Source organism: Ailuropoda melanoleuca, chromosome 14, assembly GCF_002007445.2.
Source record: "Ailuropoda melanoleuca isolate Jingjing chromosome 14, ASM200744v2, whole genome shotgun sequence".
NCBI lineage: Eukaryota > Metazoa > Chordata > Mammalia > Carnivora > Ursidae > Ailuropoda > Ailuropoda melanoleuca.
In genome coordinates this window covers 15,053,462-15,071,977 of record NC_048231.1, presented here as the reverse complement: position 1 = coordinate 15,071,977, position 18,516 = coordinate 15,053,462, and the positions used below count along the sequence as shown (strand labels likewise).

The following is an 18,516-nucleotide window of genomic DNA, read 5'->3' as shown; positions in this document are numbered from 1 at the left end:
AAAGATTTTATNATTTTATTTATTTATTTGACAGAGATAGAGACAGCCAGCGAGAGAGGGAACACAAGCAGGGGGAGTGGGAGAGGAAGAAGCAGGCTCATAGCAGAGAAGCCTGATGTGGGACTCGATCCCAGAACACCGGGATCACGCCCTGAGCTGAAGGCAGACGCTTAACCGCTGTGCCACCCAGGCGCCCCGATTGGCTTTGTTTCATTTTAAAGAAAGATTTCATTGAAAGTAGATCAGAGTAGGGTAAGAACAAAATTCTTCATATTAAAAGGGAATTCTGGCACTACCAACATATCAAACAAGGATTTACTCAGCATCTAAACACTGAAAAAGAATTTTAAGATAGTCCCCGACTTCAAGAAGTTTATCATTTAGTTGGAGAGTTAGGAGTAAAGCTTAGGGAATAAAATTAGAAGGTAATAAATAGTAATAATAATCACCCGCATAGGGCACACTATGTCCTAGGGGGCTTATATATTCTATCTCACTTAATCCTCACAGTACAGCTATGAGATATGTAGTGCTGCGTATCCATTTTAGACAAAGAAATCAGGGCTTGGTGAGGTTAAAAGATTTGCTTAAAAAAATCACTGAGCTGTTCAGTTAATATTTGTATGCTAAATGCAAATGAATTATACCTCCAAGCAATGTTTACTGAATGGGAAACCCCTGAAGATGGGGAAAATCTTTTCTCCCGCCCTTTTTAAAAATAATCTCTACACCCAGTGTGGGGCTCAAACTCATAACCCCAAGACCAAGAGTTGCATGCTCTTACTGACTGAGCCAGCCGGGCACCCCTCCCCTACTCTTGAAGAACCTATTCCCAGTAATTTGGGGCAACATTTTTAGCCTCAATGGCTTGAATGCAAATAGGCAGAGCTTGGGGCTGTGAAGTAAGAGTTCAGCCTTGCCCAGGGGCCCCGGGGGCGGGGGTGGGGGGTGGGTGCTGACAAAAGCGCCATAGGCCTGCTCCAGTCTTCTGGCGGCAGCCAGGCCTGCCAGGAATGGACAAGGGGATCTGTCCCCTGGGTCCTCAAGGCCAGCTCCTCTGTCTCCCCCACCACACCCCAGACCTTATCCCTTCACTCAACCGCCTGCCCCACCACCCATCTCTGCTTTCCAGGTTCACGGGCCTCCACCCAGAGGCACCTTCATCATTCCTGCCTGACACGTCGACTTTCATTTTCCTAAGACGAACCTCATTTGACAATCTCCTGCCCATATTTCTAAGCTCTCTGGGTCTCGCGGTGCTATTTCTCTGTCCTCTCTGGGGTTTGGGACACCAATCATCTGCAGGTTTCATTAGCATGCTGTTTACCCCTGTCTTCCAGATCATTAATGAAGATGCGTGGTGAGACACCCATCCTCACAGCCCCCGCCACATGCCCCCTCCCGGGCCCCGCGCGGCTGGAATCATTATCCTTCCTGGTGTGACAGGGTCAGAACCAAACCAATTTGCATCAATCTTTGGTGGTGTTGTAAGGTGTCGCTCGCCCTGCAATCCCCATGTTGTAACAACCGCTTCAGCTCTCCGTTCTGGCGTGTTCCTTGCTCCTCCAGGAGGGCTGACCCCAATCTGGCCGCCCCAGCTCTTCAGGCTGAAAGCCCCTAACGGTCAGGCAGGATTCAGGGTTGCGCGTGGCTGATCTTTGCCCTTTGTTTCGCTATCCTGAGCTGGGCAGAAAGTAGCCCCTCTCTGGGAGGCAGGATGGACAAGGACACAGACTGGTGACCTGGAGGAGGGAGCAGGTGTCTCGGACACAGCATTTTTCTTACTCATCATGACATCTATTTCTTGAAAGGAAATGAGGAGCAAGGCTCCTTAAGGCCCTCCAAGGCCTAGTCAGATGCCTGGGCCTGTATATTCCTGAAGCCGACGCCTGGGGTGGACGAGCCATTTTTTATGATGAAGTTCATTCTTCTGCACGATTTCCATGTGACCCAGCCCCCGAGGCTCTCATCCCTTCTTTCTCAGTTCCGTGGCTCTGCTTCCCATCTCGCAGGGACACTGACTGTATACACACACGTTCCCAGTAAAGGTGACAACCACCTCCCACACACCCCTCATGTCCCTCAGATCCCAACTTGCACAGAAGACACCTCATGTTCTCTTCTGAGGGTGCAGCGCCTCTGTCTGGAGCTCTGGAATGAGAATAGCGGAGTATCATTGTAGGCTGCCCTGACCCATGACCCATGGCTACCCCTGACTCCGAGTTCCTCTCCGCCCCCCCCCCCCATTTGGGAAGGGAAAATGACCAGGAAGAAAGCAGCGAAGGAAACTCTCACCAGCACGATGTCTGAAGTAATGTTTGGCATGCCCCAGAGCTGGGGAAATTCAGCCTTAAGAGTCGACAGCAAAATTAGGTGAGATGTATTTTTCTATTTGGGGACGGACTGAGGAAAAAGAGCTATTTTGCAACACTGACTGCACATGTACCGAGAGAACATTCTTCTGCTCCTGAGCAAAGGCTCTGTGGCGTGTGAGGAGGGCCGGGCCCTGGGTGGAGTATGCTTAGGGCACAAGTCATTGCATCCACACTACATGGGATGGAGTAGGGTCTAGGGCAGGGCTGGAGGCTCAGGAGGCGCTTGGGAAAACTTAGAGGTTTACAGATTGATAGACATGTTCATATACAAGAACAAATCTCATTACCATAAACAAATGTCACCAGTGAACTCTGCGTGTGCGCATGCCCACGGGCATTGTACTAGGTTGGGCTGATAGGGCATTTTAAGCCCCATATACCTGTATACTCAGCTCCAGAGGCCTCCCCCCTTATTATGAACGCAACAGGTGCTTCTGTACAGAGTTTGGAAAATGTAGGAAAAAAACAAAAATTACCCACAATATTCCAACTAGGCAGCAAGTACTGTTAATGCCTTGGTCTATTTCCTTACAATCCCCTCCCCCCCCATATTGGACATCACGTTGCATTTATAATTTTACATCTTGCTATTTTATTTTTGCTTATCCTTATGACAAACCACGTCTTCCATGATATTATAACCTTTCGCAAACATACTAACTGGCTGTACAGTATTTTACTATGTGAAGGTACCATAATTTAATCAATAGTTCCAGGTACGAAGGACCTTCGGGTAGGTTGGCTTGAGGTAAGGAGCACTGTGAGAAAAGCAAGGATGAGGGTCCACCAATAAGAAGGTGGAGGCAGGGGCGCCTGGGTGGTACAGTCGGTTAAGCGTCTGACTCTTGATTTCAGCTCCGGTCATGGGTGGTGAGATCTCAGAGTGGTGAGATCGGGCCCTGCGTGGGGCTCTGCACGGGTGTGGAGCCTGCTTGGGATTCTCTCTGCCTCTCCCTCTGCCCCTCCTTCTCCCCGCTCTTCTCTGTCTCAAAGAAAAAAAAAAAAAGGGTGGAGACTGTGATAGCAGACACAAATGGAGGGGAGGGGGCCAAGGAAGAAATTCCCAGGAGCTTGCTTTCCCCATTCCTCGTGGCCCTTCCCAGGGCTTTGCTGGTGGCTGCAGCCAATGCTTCTCATTTCCACTGAGCCTAAAGTCAGTGACTTTTCCAACCTGACTCTTTTCAGCTGCTCCTTTGTGTGAAGCCGCTGGCTCGGGCCTGCTCGGCTCCTGGGGCTTGGCCGCATCCGGGAAAGCCCTGGGATGTGACCTTCAGCCCTGCTTGACCCCGAGGCCCCTGGCTGCAGAGGCAGGCCAGGCTGTTCTCCATGGGCTCTTGGAGAGGGCGAAGCCGGGAGGAGGCTGCTAGGGGGGAGCCCAAGCCCAAGGGAATCCTGCTCAGGCCTGGAAAGGGAGCATCTGGAAGAAGGATGGAGGGATTGGGGTAGGGGTGGGGTGGGGAGGGTCAGAGGATGCAGCAAAACAGGAAGAGCATTCCCGTGCAGTGACTGGAATGGTATGGATGCTCAGCAAATGTAGGGAGCATCGAGACTAGTATAGCACAAGGAGCTGAGGCTCGGGCAGGGCTCAGGATCAGCTCAGAAACCTGCCACCGTCTCCTCCCCTTGTTCGTGAGTAACAAATCGTCAATGCCACCGTCTGCAGAGTCAGCCGTGGTATTTGCTGCACATCCATGCGAGCACAGGCTGCCCCAGAGCATGGCAGGAGGGGGGCAGGAGTACCCAGTAAACTGTCAGCTCTCCGGAAGAGTGAGAGAAATGGGTTCCCTGCTTCACCCATTTCGACTATTCTAGGTAACCACAAGTTACTGTATTTTCCCTGTAAGAATTACCACATTCTATCAGATGTGAGTATAATAAATAATGCATGGAAACCATTTTTAAAGATATTTCCATCAAGCACTCATATAATGGGTAAGATAGGCCATGTACTGTTCTAAATACTTGCAAGTACTAATTTAATCTCTACAATGACCCTAGGAGTTAGATGCTACTATTGGACCCACTCCATAAATGGGTAAGCTAAGGCACAGAGAGATGAAGCAATTTACAGTCACATGGGTAGTAGATGGCAAAAATAGGATTTGGACCTAGGGAGTCTGACATCTGGGTCTGTGCCCTTATCCATGATGCTTTGCCTGCCTGCTTCTCTTTTTTGCTTTTTTTTTTTTTTGAGGGGGGGAGGGGCAGAGAGGGAGAGAAGGAAGAGAGGAGAGAGAATCCTCCTCTCCCAGAGGAGAGGAAGAGAGAATCTTAAGCAGGCTCCACGCCCAGTGCAGAGGCCGATGTGGGTCTTGATCTCACAACCCTGAGATCATGACCTGAGCTGAAGTCAAGAGTCGGATGCTTAACTAAGCCACGCAGGCACCCCTTGCCTGCCTCTTTAAAGCAGAAAAGGTCCCAAGGGCGCTGTGGTTCAGAGAGAAGTGACTTGCATGACCACACCGTGCCTCTCTCTCAAGACCCATGCTCTTACCTTAGACCAGCAAGAAAGCTATGAACACTGAGTATTATGGTGCAGTTCTTTCAACAAATTCTTATTAAGCACTTATTATGTGCCAGGTACTATTCTAAGCTCTGTTTATAACCAAAGAAACTATAAGAGACTGAACAAATTTGTATCAGATTCTTTGACATCTCCCAATAGTTATTTAAAAAGTCAAATCCTATTGTTACCTCTGTGTGGCTCAGGGAAGATGGAAAAACAACAAAGCAACTCTTATTACTTGAGCTTTCTGGCTCCTTGGATTCCAGATAATTGTTTTCTGGTATTGGAGGTCACTTTCAGAAGCATCAAGTATAGATCAAAACAGAAAGCAGAGAACAGGATAAGATGAAAATATGTGTGAGTCCAACTCAGCTCAGAGCTTGAGTTTAATTGAGATTCCAAATGCCATTCTCCCCTGCATTCCTTTGTCCCTGACTATGACCAAGTTCATGGCTGTATCGCCCCTAGTAATCCCTGTAATGGGCTGCGATCCTGGGGGAGCAGTTTCTGTTTATTAAGCGGCCAACCTCTGAGCCACATGGAGTGTGGCAAGTTGTGACTTCTCGGCCTGGCCATTGATGGGCCACTTTTCTGTTTAAAAAAAAACAGGGATCTTCCAGGAGAGAATGGGAATAGAAAGCACGGCTTGTGGGAGAGCCAGAGACCCAGAGGTGATGGGTGCTGGAAGCGAGAGCCCCTTCCAGGTCATGAGCTCTTTGAGCACAGAATTCACATATGTGTGCTGCCCATTAGCTAGCCTTGAGATCGTTGACTACGGTTGTACAGGGCTTCAGTGCAGGTCCAAGGATGGTGCCATAGTTGTAGCTGCCCACGATGCCACCAGCGTGGACAGGGGGGAGAAGGGATGAGGAAACCCAAAGGGGACAACTGGCAGGAGGTGGCAAATGAATGGGACGAGGCAAATAGCAGAGAGTGGGTCTGTCCCGAGGTGCCGGAATTCTCAGGGCTTCACACGGCAGCCCAGGCAATGGGACCAGGCTGCACCTAGAGCTGTTCTCCCAAACCAATGGCCTCTTCCTTCTCTGCCCGCAGCCCCAGTGTCTGCCTTTTGGAGTTGGGGAGACACTGCCGCAGCTGCTTCGCTGTTTAGACACCCTGTCCCCTCACTGTGTCCCCCCTCCCCCCCGGGCATCTGTCCTCTGGTTAGAGTTGTGTGAAGCGGAAGACAATTTGGGGCTTATTAGTGTCCCAGGGAGACATGTAACTTGTGTTGCTGGGACCCAAACAGCAAGAGTCTTAGCGGCAAACTCCAGCCGAGAAAAGACTGAGGAATTGTCTCACCTAATTACAAGGAATGGCCCTCTTTGTGTTTGTGATTCGGTACGGTTGTCCGATCGCTTTTGATCGCTTTTCTCCATTTGCTGGCTCAGGCCATGCTGGAATTGTGCTAATTAGAAGAGAAATGGACAGAGTGATCCTGTCAGCCCTGGTTACTGGTGGGGACAAAGCGGAATATTATTCTGAGGCAGTGTTTTGTGAGGGCCCTTCTTCCAGCTCTCATTAGGAGGAAGGGGCCCACAGGAGGGGAAGGTTCCGAATGCCTGGCCTGGCTAATGGAGCATTGGGTGTTCATGTGCTAATTAACAAGCTCTGGCTCACGGTTGCACCTGGTGCCACCTGAAGCCCCCAAATGTCCCTGCTCATGAAGAAAAAGTGCAGGACAGAGAGTGGGAAGTCTGGTGGCCTCTTTAGGCATAGTCGGGGACACAGCCCCAAAGTGCCAAGGAGTGTAAATAGATAGGAACAGCCAGTTAGAGGCCAGTCAGAACTTAGGAACTTGGAGAGGCCACTGTTTGGGGTGGGGCTATCAGGCTCTCTGGGGAGAGAGAAGCCCATGTAGGGGCCATCTGGCTGGCACGAGATGGAGAAAACAGAAACTGGAGAACATAACCAAATGGCTGGAGATGGATTTTGTGTAGAAGTCGAAAGCTGGTAAGGAATCATGCCGGCTGACCCCCGGGACCATCCACCTTGGCCCACCAGCCTATTTCCTCCCTTCCTGTTCTGCCTGTTTCTCTTTTCTGTGAGAAAACAGAAGGGGCCTCATCCTGGAGGAAACAGAAGGGACCAGAGCATCCCACTGGAAAGGAAATGTCTTGGTTTCATCACAAAGCTCCTGCGGAAGTCCAAACACCCTTCAGAAAGCAAAGAGGCAATGGGTTGACTTACCATCTCCATTTTCACGGCCCAGAAGACAGAAGCTACAGTAAGCTGCAGCCAGAGAACCACAAACAGGCAGCAGTTCCCAAGAGTCCATTTAAAAAATATGGTAAGTGGGTCACCAAAAGATACAGAAAAATTAATAACGGCAACTTGCTATTAATACAGTTAATAGCCTGTGAACTTTCAGTGCTCTGACAATGGAGGGAAGGCCAAGCAAATCAGCAGAGGCCAAAGCAAGAATCTGAGAGACTGAAGTAAGCAAGAAGCAACAAGACTGCTCCTGAGAAAAGACTTGAATAAGAATTTGAAAATGTGGGGGCGCCTGGGTGGCACAGCGGTTGAGCGTCTGCCTTCGGCTCAGGGCGTGATCCCGGCGTTGTTGGATCGAGCCCCACATCGGGCTCTTCCGCTGGAAGCCTGCTTCTTCCTCTCCCATTCCCCCTGCTTGTGTTCCCTGTCTCACTGGCTGTCTCCGTCTCTGTCGAATAAATAAATAAATTAAAAAAAAAAAAAAAAAAAAGAATTTGAAAATGTGTCTCCAAGCCCCAGGGCTCTTCCTCTCAGTCAACAGATGCTTCTGCAAGGAAGGCATTCAGAATGGCAAAGGGAAAGGCAAAAGAAACCTGTGGGCAGATAATACAGAATTATCTATTGGAAAAATAATCTCTCAAGATTTAGAGCAGCGCAGTCGTGACGCTGTCCCTGTCGAGGCAGCCGGCCAGCCGTGCTTTTCCAGGTCACGGAAATCCACTGCCCACCCAGTTGTTTTCTTGGAAATCAATGATAAGCCAATGATGCCAAGCAATTTGCTTTCCTCACATGGAATGTTTCCCTAAAAGGGCATCACGTTCTGCTCTAGGGCAGGTAAACTATCGATGGGGAGACAGCCATAGAACTAATACTTGCTCTTCTCCAGTTCTTGGGCAGAGTTGAAAAGGAAGTCACACTAAGGATTTTAGTAGGTGGTAGAGAAACATTTGTTTTCAATCCATCATACTTAACTGGAAGTCTGCAAGCAGGTATGGACCCTTCCAGCTGAAAGACAACACAGAAGAGTAACTCAATGTGTAGGAGACAACTGTAACCTCGAGGAACTTACAACTCAGTGGGACAAGAAGAGACGCACTCGGATCACTTAAATATAAGGTGGAATTGGTAAGAGTGGTAAGGATGGGATACGTAAATGTTGTAGGAGTGCAGGAAGAAAGAAGACTGTTTCCAGCTGGTTCATCAGGGGTTTATAGGAAGGGTAGGTTTGATATGTGCAAAAGAGACTTTCTAGGGACTCAGTGGCATGAGCAAAGGCACTCAAGTGAGGAAAAGGGAATTGTTCAGATTAACTGGAATGGAGACTTCGTATATTAGAGAGGAGGGGTGATTAGAATTACATGCAGAGAGTTCTAAATGCCAGGATGAGACCCAGACTTTATTATTAGATACAAGGAGGTATTAAAGGTTTTTAAATAATACTTCAGGGAGTTGAGCACTAATGAGCTTGGATGGCAAAACAGACTGGAAGCTGGGAGACCAAGTAGTAGATGGTCATAAAGCCCCACGCCGCCCACTATGATAGTAAGGGGAAAACAGCAGGTTATTTATCATGAGAGCTGTACTTTCTGATGAATGACTTAAATATGCAACTTGGCCCTTTGAGGAAAAGAAAAACTCACTCTCCTATAAAAGGGACATATTTATTATGACGACACAGATACCATCATATACAAAGCACAGTCCTCTAAAACCCTGAAGTACACACATATTACACATCCATTTACATTATCAATATAAAAATACATCATTAACATTTCTAAGGATGACAAATACAAAACCAATAAATATCACAATTCTAAAATATCTACTTACATTAAGTGCTGGTGAATAAGATGACAATAAAAGAAAGGCCAAAGCAGACCAGAAAACCAACTCCATAGCCTTGGGTTACAGACCTGAGTTGGTTTTGGGGAGGTATCTTCATATTCTCCATGTTCTTCTCAATTTCCCCAAATGCTTAAAAGTGCCTGATGTCATCAACTCTCAAAAACAGAGCAAAGGAAAAATCTGACGTTACAGCACTATTTTTTGCACTCTCCTCCCCTCCCACTCCAACCGTATTTAGAGAAAAAGGAATGTCAATAATAAGCTTAACTTAAAATCTAAGCCTCTCCAGCCTAAATTTCTATATCGCAGCCAGGCCGAATCTTTTCTTTCTCACTTACCCATCCTTTGTGACTTGTGTTCAACTTTCCCTTATCAATACATAAAATTGCATGGATGGCAAAAATGAGAGAAAAACCCAACATTAATTCTAGCATGGGCAACAAGGCACAAATGTCAGAAATGGTTAATAGACCAGCTATTAAACTGAATAGTGCTGCACCCTAGCACGGACACTCAGGACCAACAGTTTAACCAAACTTTTCTTGTATCCAAACACCATCAGACAACGGCCATGTGGATGTTCTTTGCACGAAGGTTAGGAAGCCTCATATACTTCTCGGAACATTAGAGGCTGGGGGCTGGCTTACGAGACAAAATACGGAGAACATGGGTCATCAATTTTACGCATGGGTTCGGTTTTCAGGTTTTAACACAGGGACAGATGACTGGCAAAGAGCTCCATAAGAACTGTATTTAGTTCAGGAAATTCTTTTTTTCTGTGTGTGTGCATGCACGTGCGTGGGTATTTCTGTTACACTGGTGAAATATCTGCTATGTGCTATGAGAGGGGACAAGGGGGGCAAAACATTGCCACCATTCCACAGCACATTCCTCTCAGGTCAATTAGAGTTTCTAGTTTTTAATCAAATGGGAACTCCTGTAAGCAATCCCCTTCTACCTTTTAGGCCATACTGACTTTCTTGTGTGAATCTGTAACAGGTTACTGGAACTCGAAAGTCCTTTCTTTCATCTTTAACTTGGTCTTGAGGTCTAGAACCCAATTCAACCTTGCATGGGCCTTTCACTAGCTAATCCCAGGAGGGATTCAATACACAGAGATCACCTTTCCTGGAATCAGAACTGATGGGGGGGCGGAATGAAAGGCACTGGGCAACGGGACTGCTGTGAGAGGTACAGAACTTTTAAAGCAGGTATACATTTCATGAAGATTCTGGCTTCTCCAGCTGGGGATTCTTGGAACCCAATATATATTGGAGAGTTCACAGGTTAGGCTGCCTGGTCGGTTTCAGAATCTAATTGGTCTCTGGTCTCCTCGCACCATAAACACTTCCTAAGATATCAAGTACAAGTCAAAAGAACCCGTCCAATCAACGTCCCACAACCGACTTTGCCATCACCAAACCAAATCAACTGTAAGATCCTGGGACTCCTGAATCACTTTCTGAAACGAGAGGGCAGGACTTTGACCTTTAAGAATGATGTGCCCCCTGGTGTTACCCACACACCCAAGGCTGAGATGGTCAATCTGGAAGCTGACTGAGTAACTGCACTGATCCTTCTGTAGAGAATCCATCGAGCAGATTCCTCTCTTGCCGCCGAATGTCCTCAGAGGAGCAGAGTGCCAGGAGCCGGGGACAGGGTCAGTCCTGGAGGTGCACCCTCCAGCCTCTCACCAGAAAGCAGAGAGTTGCACGTCGTCAGAGCTGCACTGGGAGGGGAGCAGGGTTCCAGTCCCCAGGACATCCTGTCCACAAGCAGCTGCTACTTCTTGGGTTTCTCCAGAATGTTGAGAAATTTCCCCCGTGTCATCTCTCTGGCTGGAATCACAGCAAATGGAAGATCAGTGAAAACCCACAATCTGCAAAATAGATCTCAGGAAAATATAACTGAATACTGTAAGTTGATTTAAATTGTAAAAACAAGTTGCTACCGTAAGAGATTTAATCACCATTGACCACCAAAAAGAGGGAAAAACAAACCACCACTGACAATGAAAACTGCACAAAGCTGTTCGGAAGTTGGCAATTGCTATAAGGCATAGGCCAACTGGGGAAGACTATCATCCCCCTTAAAAAAATCCCCAGGGAATTCCCTCATTTTCCCCCCACCCAAGAATGTAACCTGATACTCATGTTCGCTATGTTGGGGGGGGTTTGCTCTTGGAGACTACAATCCAACCACGATTACAGTCTTCTCTGGGTTGTTGGTCTCTGGACATTTATAATCTCAAATCAAAATTAGAGATCATTTACCCCATCTCTCAGCAGTGGAAGTCCCTGGATGCTGTAATATAACAGGGTTTATATTCCCTCAGTGCAGTTCATCTGTGGATGGTGTAATAAAGTAGGGTTTATAGAGCTTTGGTCTTCTCTCTCTTGGCATTGTCAGTCCTTAGATATTTAATATAGCCAGGCAAGGTTTATGTGTCTTTCTCTGACTTTCGGCACCATCAATCTTTGAATGCTGTAGTTACAAGAGGGTTTATACAGCTACTTTCCTACATATGAGGCTCCAAAATGAAAGTAAAACATTTCTCAATTACGAGGGCCACTCCAGGAGCCCACTGTTTCAGCTCTGTCAAGCAAATCCTCAGAAAGTAGATGTATTATAACACCCCCTTCTTCCTCATCCCTCCAAAATCATCTTTCCACATCTCTTGAATAGATTTAACAGTGCTCAAAGTTTCCAATGGTTGGTCCTGAAGGCCAGAAGTCTCCTGGCCCCATATGGTGGGCACACAGCAGGCTATGCCTGTGGCCTCCCAAGACTATGTCCCCATCCTGGCCAACAAGTGAGATGGCTGGAGAGGCACCTGTAGAACGAGAAGGACCTTTGCTCTAGCCTCCTTGCGGCCTGATTCAAGTCCAGAGATGGTGCTAGATGGGTGGGCTTCACTCCCCCTCCATAGAAGTTTCTGGTTTATTCGTACAACAGAGAAATACAACAATACAAACTCTGTAGCCACAGGGAAGCTTCTGGTATCTGCAGTCCATATATTCCTCATCTCTGGAGCTCCAACAAAGGGAAAGGAAATCCCCCTAACTAGGAACGGAAGTGCCAGTGCGAAGTGCTGCCTCATGTGCCCACAACCCCACCCAGGCGCAAATCCAACTGACCATTCCTTTCCTCGGTGGATTTGCACCAAACCCTATACAGACAAAGTTCCAGTACGACTTGCAATTATTTGTTTATATACGTGTCTTCCTGCCCTAAAGGGTAAGAACTGAGGGTAGAGACCGTTTCACTATTCCTTATATCACCAGCACTAGATGTAGTTATCTGCTAAATAAATGTTGGCCGGATGAGTGATAATATACAAAAGAAGTATTTTAAGCAGGAACGCAATAATGCTTCTGGCCTTCCTTTCCAGAGACAAATAAGACCTGCTAATGGCCCTCAGTGCTGCACTCTCTACATTGTGGGTTGATGTTGTTTCTAAATTTACCTTGCTTATTTGGCAAGAAAAAGAACTTCCTTTGATGAAAGTAATGCCAGATTAATGGAGAGACAGAGGTAGGACTAACTACCCTAGAAGAAATCCAAGCAGGTATTTTCTTGCCCACGCACAGGGTCTGAACTCAATTTACGTTCCAGCTCCAGCACTTAGCAGCGGGGTGACCTCGGGCTGGGCAAGATCTCCGAGCCTGTTTCTTTATCTGCAAAATGAGTAGCATATGAATGACACCTGCCCTGCTTTTCTCTCGCTATTGAGCAGTGAACATGCTTGGTAGAGTGGTACCATTAACACACCACCTTCCAAAGGAGGGTAAGCAGTCTGCTGCTTCTCCTGCACTCAGTGTTTCCTGAGTTAATGAAAGAACCGTGATAAGAAGGGAGGCTAGCAACCTCAAAAATCCCATTCCTTGGAAGCTTTTCCCTCCGCCTGATCCTACTGGAACTGACTTATACTTTTGGCCAGAGTGGGTCTCATCATTTATTTCTACTGGATGGGTCTCCTGCCTACTCTCCGGTGCTTACTAAGGAGTTTGACAGAGTATCAAATGATCCTGAGCATGGCTAGGAGCAGGTACTTTGGAAACCAGACGTGGGTAATCCAAAATTTTGCTTGGTAGAACAGAACCTTGCACCAAAAATCCTGGGCCTGGAGCACTGTATCGATCTTACTAATTATTTCTGCCTGCTGCCCTTCACATCCCCCGATTCTTTACTGTTTTTTTCCCCAAAATGGGAGAATGACCAATATTTTAAGGCATAAAATTTAAAAAGACCCAATCTAGTTGAGGGATCAAAAGGATTTAAAAGGCAAAATAAACGGATCACCCAAAGTCTCTCAGGGGCAAGCTCTCCTTGAATTTAACCAATCCTTTTTAACAACCCTTTCCCCACTCAATCATTCCTCCCCCTACAACCTAATCTGAGCACACAGAGCTGCAGAAAACCACTGTAAAAGTAGAAGTAATTCAAAGACCTCATCTTCTACATGGGAGGGGAGAAAGTTTTCCTACTCGCCAGTCCCATATAGGAGATATACGAATTTGTGACATAGCTGCTCCCTAAAAGAGGGCTGTGCCCTATAAATCACATCCTAAGCACCAACCCCTCTTTGTGCGCAGAGAAATTGGTGTGGGTCAGGGGCAGCTTCGGACCTCGAGCCCTCCTGTTCACTTGTTATCGGATATCTTAACATCTCTGATTAATTCACATACCCCTTATTTTATTCTTCATTTCTTTATCCTTGCCTTCCTGCTTTGCTGCAGTGTGAAGATTCTTACCGACCCGCTACAGTCATCGCCGCCTGCTAGCCGCACCCCCCTAAACCTAGTGAAATTGTTTAGTGATGCCAACCGCGCTTTTAATTTGCAAGACATCAGACACAGAGGTAATTTATACCAACATCTGTTCATTTTTGACTTCTGAAACAAACTCGCACATGCTGCTACAAAATCCCATTAGGAGTAAGGAGACAGCCTTCTGCTACTATTCTGTATTCCTCTTATACACACACACACACACACACACGAGTGTGCGCACTCGCACGCATGCACATACACACCCCTTCCAGCAGGGTTTTATATGTAAATGTATTTTAAGAAAAAACTCCCACCAAGGATTTCAAATCTCTCCAGGGAAGAGCCTTTAGAGATGTCTCTGGCTTGCTTACAGAGGCGAGGAAGACATTTCTACTCCCCTGCCTCGTTCCATTCCTTCTTCTTCCCACTAGTTACAGCTGGGCACAATTCTTGCATTAGTGGCCCTGGTAGGATTACATGCTCCCCAGCTTGACACTTCCAGTTCCTCTCTTTTCTCCTGTTCCCCCCCCCCCCGCCCACCATGTGTTAGAAGACAATCCTAGAGACGATAAGATTGCTAGAGTTTTGCCTAGAGTCAGTAAAATTTCTTAACTATTTTCTAATTGTGGATTAATTCTCTAGGATGATGAGGTTCAACACGAAGGCAACGCTGCCACCACATTCTAATAATTATGCCAAGAGGGATCCACTGGTCACCAGCCACCACAGTACCTGCGTGCAGAAGAGAAGCAGGACCTCCATGTCAAGTCATGATGTACGGGCCCTCCTATGCAGTGTACAGGCCATGGGCGGAGTGAGTCACAATACAGACCGTCACCATAGGGTGAACGTGTGAATTGCTGCAGAGAATGTGGGACAGGAAACCACTTGTACACATTTAAAGATAGCACATGGATAAACTACAACCAACTTCCAGGTTAATGCAGCTTCTATTACCCCCTCATTGCTTCACTAGGACTGTCAGGTTCACGGCAGCCGTAAATACCTGGGTATACTTGGAGAGGTCAGGGCTGAAGGGAGGACTCCGTCCTGCTTGCTCTGAAGGTGGCGTGTGCTTTAATACAATCCCTTCTTTAGATTCTCCAATTCCTCCATCTACAGTTAGCCTTGCCTCTGGCTCTCTTTCCACAATGAGTATCCCCAAACCGCCTTCTCTGCAGTAAATTTTCTTGGTGGCTGGTTGAAAAAGATTCAGTGGTACAGATTGATTTCTTACCAGTGAGGGGATGAGGGATTACCAGAGGCACCCTGGTTAACGAGATTGGGTGCAGAATCTCTCACGAGACCAACCCTCTCTGCCAGGGCTTTGCACCTTTCGCCCATGACATATGGGTTTCATTACAGAAAGATTTTCCAGATTATAACTTTGAGGCAATTGCCTGATAAAATTCTGCTCGGCTTTAATGTAGAGAACAATGTAAAGATTAAGTAACTTTTTAATGAAATGGGAGAAACTCATAATGTTTGGTTTTCAATTCCAATGCAAACTACTTTAAATACTTCTGTGCCTCAACATAATTAAAAACATTAGCAAGATGGAGAAAAGTTACAACAAGCTGTCTTTAGGAGACTCTAATACGACTGGCAGGAAACAAAGGAAACAGCTTAACCCTGTGAGAAAAGCAGGGCTTTTAGCATCAGACAGGCATGGAGGTGAACCCCAGCTCCTACCTGGACCACTGCAGGCAAGTCACCCAAGACATCTTTCCGAGCTTTGATTCCCCCCCCCTTTTTCAAAAATAAAACTCACTTTTATTTTATTATTTTTTAAAAGTAAGGTCTATGTCCAACGTGGGGCTCAAACTCAGGACCTTGAGATCAGAGGCTGCATGCTCTAATGACTGAGCCAGCCAGGCACCCCTTGGTTCCCTCATTTGTTCGTGGTGGAATTAATATAAAAGTCACATAGGCATTTAGTAAACGCTAGCTACTATATAACTATCCTTTTCTTTCTTTCATTTCAAACAAGAAGTTTATTTAAGCAAAGAGACACTTGATGGGAAAACTATCTAGGATTCATTTTTTTTTCTTTTTAAAGATTTTATTTATTTATTTGACAGAGAGAGAGACAGCCAGCGAGAGAGGGAACACAAGCAAGCGGAGTGGGAGAGGAGGAAGCAGGTTCCCCAGCAGAGCAGGGAGCCTGATGTGGGGCTCGATCCCAGGACCCTGGGATCACGCCCTGAGCCCAAGGCAGACGCTCAACAACTGAGCCACCCAGGTGCCCCAAGGATTCATTTCTTTTAGAGCAATTTATTTCTACTTAAAGACAAAATGCCCTATGTGTAACAGCTATGTACAAAAAAGTTATACACTTGTCCTTGGTTTTACAATGATAGATGAAAAACATTAAAATTCTCCAATGAACAAGGCATGCAAGGATTTTTTGTTTTGTTAAACAGTGAGAGCAAAATTACTTACTGGAATATGAGGTAAGAGCTGAAAGAGCATGCCACTAATGGGGAAAGGGGATACTTTCACTGAATTGTGTTTTATCCCATTCCATATCCGTTCAGTGTCAATCAGAACACAGCATTGGTCATTTCATTTTTTAAAAAGGCCATATGCTTGTATATATACACCAGTTACTTTATGCACAATGAAGGAATGAGGAAAGGGAAAATGAAAGAAGAGAGAAATCCATACTGCAGAGGTCAGGACGTGGTGGAACCAAACCGCAGCTTTCTGAGAATGGGTCCGTGTGCTCTGTGGGAACTGAGTTTTGGCGTAAACAGCAGGACCCCCTTGTGGTAGACACTTCCTGTCTGCTGCTGGAACACATTAACTGCGTCTTCAAACTACTTCCAACTGTGCAGGTGTATGTCTTTTGTGACTTGGCCGCCTATCAAACTGGGGTCTGAACTGCTTACTGGTAAGCGCTGTCGTGCACAAGAGACATTTATTAGCGGACTAAGTGGCGTATGCCTCTTAAATAGCACCACAGACCTATCCTGTCCTGCCACCTTCAAGTTAATGTGACTATTGTACTTAGTCTTGACTTCTTCCTTCCTTGAGTTTTTCGCTGGCCCAAGCGAGCCCTGGAGCTCCTCAGCTGCCACTTCATGAAAGAGGTACCAGGTCCGCACCAAAACCACATACAGGCAGTCCAGGGAGTGGCAGAAGGAGATCAAACTATTTGTTTTCTAAAAGATCTCAAATGCAAAACAAAAAGAAACAGGAATGACCTGCATCTGTGTAGCACGTCTAATCTGGAGAACCATGCCTGCTGGAGTAATGCTGGGTATTAGTTAGAGGCAACCCCTTCCTTAACTATACCAGCAGCTGCTTCTAGCAAAGAGGAACACATAAAATCCGAGTTTAGTTTAAATCAGCATGCTAAGAAGCTGTTTATTGAGTTAGCTTCATAGAAAGATAGTTTTGTAGAAATGATGCCATTTGTTATAATTATGGTTTTGACTCTTTTAAAACGGACTTTTTTGGTCCTTGAAACCTTGAAAGCATTCTAATAACTCTGACAAGAGGGATCTCCTAGTCATCACGGTGTGCTGAGAGGAGAGAAGCAGGAACGGGTTGGATGAACAGTTAAGTTAGTCACACGCAGTGACTACCATGGACTAGGTATTAGGGAAGGTTCACATTCATGACAGGTGGCCTTTGGGATGGAGCTAGCTGGTCACAGGTTACTTTGGTGCATTAGAGGAGAACAAAAGGAAACCAGTGTGATTTATAATTCCGAGTTCTCTCTCAGAGGAACGTGGAAAGTTTTTTGGTGGCTCTGGCAGAGAGCTGGGGTACAGCAGAGCAGCTCCGGGGCAGCTTGCCAGACTGAGATTCCTCCCCGGGCTCCAGTTCAGACCTCTGCACAGAACGTACCAGTAAGTGATCAATAATTCACGTCAAGGACTAAGCGCTTTTTCATGCGTCTCATACAAGAGCAGCTGGTGCTGGCATCACTGTCAAGAACAGAAGCTGCTCTGAAGCTGAGTATGGTGTCATGGATGAGAAGGGGTCTCCTGGAGCCTCATTTAGACACTCGGTGGCCCTCAGAAGGTGGTGTAATTGTAATAAGGTCTCCTGACCATTCTCAACTCATGGGACAGTTCACGAGTAAGAGTCTGTAGTAGAAATCTCACGTTTCTCAAAAATATGTAGAAGAAGCATTTGAAGGTAAGCAGAACAGCTTTGAGGCTTTTGCCTAAAGTTCTTAGGGCATAAGCATTTCAAAAAGGAGACTGAGGGGGCGCCTGGGTGGCACAGCGGTTAAGCGTCTGCCTTCAGCTCAGGGTGTGATCCCGGCGTTGTGGGATCGAGCCCCACATCAGGATCCTCCGCCATGAGCCTGCTTCTTCCTCTCCCACTCCCTGCTTGTGTTCCCTCTCTCGCTGGCTGTCTCTATCTCTGTCAAATAAATAAATAAAATCTTTAACAAAAAAAAAAAAGGAGACTGAAATATATATCTGAGAAAAGAACAGTCTGGACACTACATCTGTGACCGAACTATCACTATGAAAATCTTCATCCTGAGAATTCTTTAGAGAGCCTTTTCTTGGTGCACGCTTTCCAGATTCTCTTTCTATGGGGTGTCTTGACTCTCTAACAGGACTTTTTCTTCCAAAAGGGTGGGGTGGCTAAGAACAGTGTTCTCTCCAGGGAATTCAGAGAAAGATAATTTTATATCACACATCCCCCCCCCCATTCACAGTAAGGCCCATTTCTAGAGAATGTTTTATCTAAGATGTAATATAAAAAAGAAAAGCCAAGACTCAATGTATAGGTAAACAAATTTGGACAGTTCCAATATGGAAAATAATTTTAATGG

General features: G+C 46.4%; 1 protein-coding gene across 3 annotated transcripts in view; it reads right to left on the bottom strand.

Annotated features, from left to right (window-relative positions):
• Positions 1 to 8,719: 8,719 nt before the first annotated feature.
• The window catches only part of LIN52 (lin-52 DREAM MuvB core complex component), a 109,611-nt gene continuing 99,814 nt past the window's right edge, over positions 8,720 to 18,516 (bottom strand). Inside the window, exons 6-8 of one of the 3 annotated variants that reach the window (XM_034642430.1) lie at positions 14,722 to 14,912; positions 14,448 to 14,575; positions 8,720 to 10,781 (exon numbers count right to left, since the gene is read on the bottom strand). In XM_034642430.1, the coding sequence (XP_034498321.1) occupies positions 10,634 to 10,781; positions 14,448 to 14,575; positions 14,722 to 14,912 (467 nt within the window). In that variant the 3' untranslated portion in view covers positions 8,720 to 10,633. The remainder of the gene's footprint in view (positions 10,782 to 14,447; positions 14,576 to 14,721; positions 14,913 to 18,516) is intronic. The other 2 variants (XM_034642431.1, XM_002914691.4) reach the window with 2 other exon arrangements.